A 5201-nucleotide genomic window follows, 5' to 3' on the forward strand; every position below is an offset into this window, starting at 1 on the left:
TATTAGGAATTTGAGGGCCAAATTTCACTAGGAGGTTGTAAATTGTGTTTTTAAGCCACTAGCTATTTTTTTTCAACAGGGATGGGTCACTCATGATGAAACAGACTAAGTGTCATCATCTAACCAAGGAATAGGGGGAGCCAACACAGCTCGTTAACTGGACGAGCTACCTGATTTCTACACTGTGCAGAACTCGCAGAGGAACAGAGGATATGACCACTGACATCTTGCATTTTCCAAACTGTCAGGGGAAGTATGATCACTCATGTTACTTGACATCACAGAGAAGGGCAACCCCACGGAGCACCCAGTGTTCAGGGGGCTGTGTCGTCCTGAGCTCCACGGCGGCGATGTAGTTCAAGTCTGTCCGAACCGGCTTCTTGTAGATGGGGCAGGAGTAAAGTCGAGGATCCCTGAGAGCTGTCAAAAATTCACAAAGGAAAGGAAACTGGTGAAATTCAAATTGAAGGAGACCTAAATTTGTGCTTTAAGGTCATTGGAAAAAGAGGTGGATTTGTTAAGAAAGACACAATGCTTTCTGAGGTCAGGCAATAACTAGAGGTAAAAGCAGGCATGGCCAGAGGGTGACAGGGTGTGTGACAGACACCCAATGTGCTCACGTTTACTCTGTGAGCCCTCTGCTCACATGGCCATGGTCCCAGAGCACCCCTCCCCCAATAAACACACACACTGCTTCCTCACTATCTTCTTCAATTGTCACTTCAGACATCCTCCCCCCACCCTTTCTCCTTGACCCACCTCTCCCCCATAACATCTTGTAGACACATCTATTCTCCCTTTCCTTTAACCAAAATCCAAAGCCACTGCCATAGGCTACATTCCAACTTATGGTGACCTCATGTGTTACATGAGTTCCAAAATAAAACAGCTCTGGTTTCCTGGCAGTAATCTATAAGAAACAAGATTGCCAGGCCCTTCTTCCAGGGTGCCACTGGGTGGATTTGAACCGTCAACCTTTTGGTTAGTAGTCAAGCACAAACCATTTGCGTCACCCAGGTACCTTCCTTTTCCCTTAGGGTTTGCCTTTGGCACAAAAGCCCTGCCACTTCTAATCAGATATCCAGTACTAACTAAGCATTACTTTCAAAGCTCTACTTCAACCTCCATGTCATAATCTATGTTTAAATCACAGGACCAAGGGTGTTTCCCATCCAACTAGTGTTGTGAAGTCTCTATGTGTGTGACTGGAAAGCAGAGAGCAATGGCACATTCATTCTCTGAAATTCAGACCTACCTTTTTTTTTTTTTTAAGGAATAGAGCTCTACCAAAAGCACACCCACAATGCAAGACAACCTCACAACCTCATCAGGTTTCTAACCATACTAATACTGTGTGTATGTGAATCTGTCCTTCAAAGACCATCTGGACGAAGACCAATGTTCACTGCACCAGTGTTCACAATGGCCAAAACAAGGAAACAACCGAAGTGTCCATCAACTTATGAATGGATAAACATGATGTGCAATATGCATATAATGGAATATTACTCAACATAACAAGAAATGAAGTTCAGCCATGCTACCACATTGTTGAGCCTAGAAAATATCATGCTATGTGAAATCAGTCAGTCACAAAAGGACATATATTGTATGATTCCGTTTAGCTGAAATATCTAGAATAGGCAGGTGGATACATACCTAAGTTTATTAATGATTGCCAGAGGTGGGCAGGAGGAAGGAGAGAAAGGGAGAGCATTACTTAGGGGACACTAAGCTTCTATTAAAAGTAATGGAAAAAATTGGAAATGGATAATGGAGATGGTTACACAATATGATAAACACAATTGTTGTTGTGTGTCACTGAGTTGATTTCAACTCATGGCAACCCTATAGGAAACCCCTAGATTGTAATCTCATTTTTCTTTTTAATTTTTTTTTCTTTGTAACTTTTTATTGTGATTTGGGTGAAAGTTTATAGAGCAAGTTCATTTTCCATTCAACAGTTCGTACACATTTTGTTTCGTGACATTGATTGTTATCCCCACAATGTAACAGCTCTCTTCCCACTTCTTGTGGTTACCTTTCCCCTGTGTCCTCCTTTCCTATTCATTCCTACCTTCTGAGCTTTCTTCCTATGCAGGTGCTGCCCTTCTGATCTCCCATGGTTGATTTTTCAAAAGGGTGCACTTCACCTGGTAGGTCTGTCTGCTGTTTGGCTGAAAGTTAAGCCATGGGAGTCAATTCAATCCCAGACTTGAAGGGTGGGTTACAGGCTACCAGCCTCTATAAGACCAGTGAGCCTCGTCTTTTTTTTTTTTTTTTGTCTCTTTCATGATTTTGAGTTTTGTTCCACATTTTTATCCCACTCTACCCAGGATCTCCAATTTTGATCCATTCTTGAGTGGTTGGCATTGGGAGCTGAGCACCATCTAGTTCTTCTGGTTTCATGGTTACGTACACTGGCATTTCCATGGTTCACTAGTCTCTTGAATGAATTGTTTCCATGTGTCTTTCATTGTCTTCACTTTTCTTTGCTCCGGACAAGGAGAGACAAATAGTTGCATCTTAGATGGCTGCTCACAAGCATTTGAGACCCCAGTCACTACTAGGATGTAGAACAACGTTTTTGTGTACTATGTTATGCCAGTTGAGCTTGATGTCCCATGTTACTATGTCCCAAGTCCACAAACTCAGTGACTCACTCCCTCAAGGTGTTTGGCTGTGGCTAAGAAGATATCATAACTTTGTCTCATTAGGTTTACTATATAAGTGGCCATATTTATAGCACAGACAAATACATATGTAGAAATATCATCAGCCAAATATATATACGGTATTGAAGGAAGAAGTCTAATCTGCACTGAAAGAACTGGCAAAGAACAAGGCTCCAGGACTTGATAGAATACCTATTGAGATATTTCAACAAATGGATGCCCTACTGGAGGCACTACTTGGCTATGCCAAGTAATTTGGAAGACAACTACTTGGCCAAATGAATGGAAGAGATCCATATTTGTACCCATTCCAAAGAAAGGTGATCCCACAGAATGTGGAAATTATTGAACAATATCTTTAGTGTCACATGCAAGTATAATCTTACTGAAAATAATTCAAGAATGGTTGTAGCAGTATATTGACAGAGAACTTCCAGAAATGCAAGCTGGATTCAGAAGAGGACATGGAATGAGGAATATCATAGCTGATGTTAGATGGATCTTGGCTCAAAGCAAAGAATACCAGAAAGATGTTTACTTATGTTTTATTGACTATGCAAAAGCATTTGATTGGATGGACCATAACAAATTATGAGTAACATTGAGAAGAGTGGGAATTCCAGAACACTTGATTGTACTCATGAGGAACTTGTATATAGATCAAGAGGCTGTCATTCGAACAGAACAAGGGGACACTGCATGATTTAAAATCAAGAACGGAGTGTGTCAGGGTTCTATCCTTTCACCATATTTATTCAGTCTGTGTGCTGAGCAAGTAATCCAAGAAGCTGGGTTATATGAAGAAGAATGTGGCATCAGGATTGAAGGAAAACTCATTAACAACCTGAGATACACTGACAACACAACTTTGCTTGCTGATGGTGAGGATGACTTGAAGCACTTACCGATGAAAATTAAAGATTACAGTCAGCTGTATGGATTACACCTCAATATTAAGAAAACAAAAATCCTCACAACTCATCCAATAAACAGTTTCACGATGGATGGGGAAAAGATTGAAGTTGTAAAGGACTTCATATTACTTGGTTCTCCAATCAACACTAATGGAACAGCAGTCAAGATATCAGATGACATATTGCATTGGGCAAATATGCTGCAAAAGACCTCTTTCAAGTGATGAAGAGCAAAAGTGTCTCCTTGAAGACTAAGGTGTGCCCAACCCGCACCATGGTATTTTCAATTGCCTCTTATGCATGTGAGAGTTGGACAATGAATAAGGAAGACCAAAGAAGAGTTGATGCTTTTCAGTTGTGGTGTTGGAGAATAATGCTAAGAGTACCATGGACTACTAAAAGGATTAACAAATCTGTCCTGGAAGAAGTGCAGCCAGAATGCTCCTTGGAAGCAAGAATGGCCAGACTTCATCTCACTGCTTTGGTTCATGTTGTCAGAAGGAACCATTCCCTGGAGAAAGATATCATGCTTGGTAAAGTGGACAGTCAATGAAAAATGGGAAGGCCCTCAATGAGATGGATTCACATGGGCTCAGGTATAACAAGGATTGTGAGGCTGGCACAGGACCGGGCAGTGTTTCATTCTGTTGTAATAGGGTTGTTATGAGTTGGAGACAACTCGATGGCACTTAACAGCAACAGTAACAACAAACCTATATACATATGGTCATGGGTACATTTCCATTCGCCTACCCATACCACATCATCTTGCCTGTCTACCTACATATCCACACATAGATTAATGTTTGTTGCTACCAATAATGCAAAATTGTGTATGTAATGTTGTTGTTGTTAGGTGCCATCAAGTTGGATCCAACTTGTGGTGACACTATGCACAGCGGAATGAAACATTGTCCGGTCCTGTGTCATTCTTGCAATCCTTGCTATACTTGAGCCCACTGTTGCAGCCACTATGTCAATTCATCTCATTTTGAGTCTTCCCCTTTTTTGCTGACCCTCCACTTTATCACACATGATATCCTTCTCCAGGGAATGGTCCCTTCTGATGACAGTATCACAGTAGGTGAGACAAAGTCAGGCCATTCTTACTTCTAAGGAGCATTCCAGATGCACTTGTTCCAAGACAGATTTGTTTGTTCTTCTGACAGTCCATGGTATTTCCAGTATTCTTTGCTAATACTACAGTTCAAAGACATCATCAACTCTTCTTCAGTATTCCTTACTCATTGTCCAGCACAGGAGGCAATTGAAAAGACCAGGATTTGGGTTAGGCACCCTTTAGTCTTCAAAGTGACATCTTTTCTCTACAACACTTTAAAGAGTCCTTTTACAGTATATTTGCCCAGTGCAATATGACATCTGCTTCCTTGACAGTTTCTTCTGTGGGTATTGATTGTAGATCCAAGTAAAATGAAATCCTTAACAGCATCAAAATCTTTTCTCCATTTATTGTGATGTTGCTTATTAGATAAGTTGGGAAGTTTTTTTTTTTTTTTTTAATTGTGATTTGGGTGAAAATTTACAGAGCAAATTCACTTTCCATACAGTAGTTTACATACATTTTGTTTCATGACATTAACCACAATTCACT

General features: G+C 40.7%; 1 protein-coding gene across 1 annotated transcript in view; it reads right to left on the minus strand.

Annotated features, from left to right (window-relative positions):
• Window positions 1-268: 268 nt before the first annotated feature.
• The window catches only part of LOC103211144 (dynein axonemal heavy chain 5), a 240282-nt gene continuing 235349 nt past the window's right edge, over window positions 269-5201 (minus strand). Inside the window, exon 43 of the mRNA XM_007957061.1 lies at window positions 269-420. Coding sequence (XP_007955252.1) covers window positions 269-420 — 152 coding nt within the window. The remainder of the gene's footprint in view (window positions 421-5201) is intronic.

Source organism: Orycteropus afer, unplaced genomic scaffold (genome assembly GCF_000298275.1).
Source record: "Orycteropus afer afer isolate SDZICR_OR568_19922 unplaced genomic scaffold, OryAfe1.0 scaffold00700, whole genome shotgun sequence".
NCBI lineage: Eukaryota > Metazoa > Chordata > Mammalia > Tubulidentata > Orycteropodidae > Orycteropus > Orycteropus afer.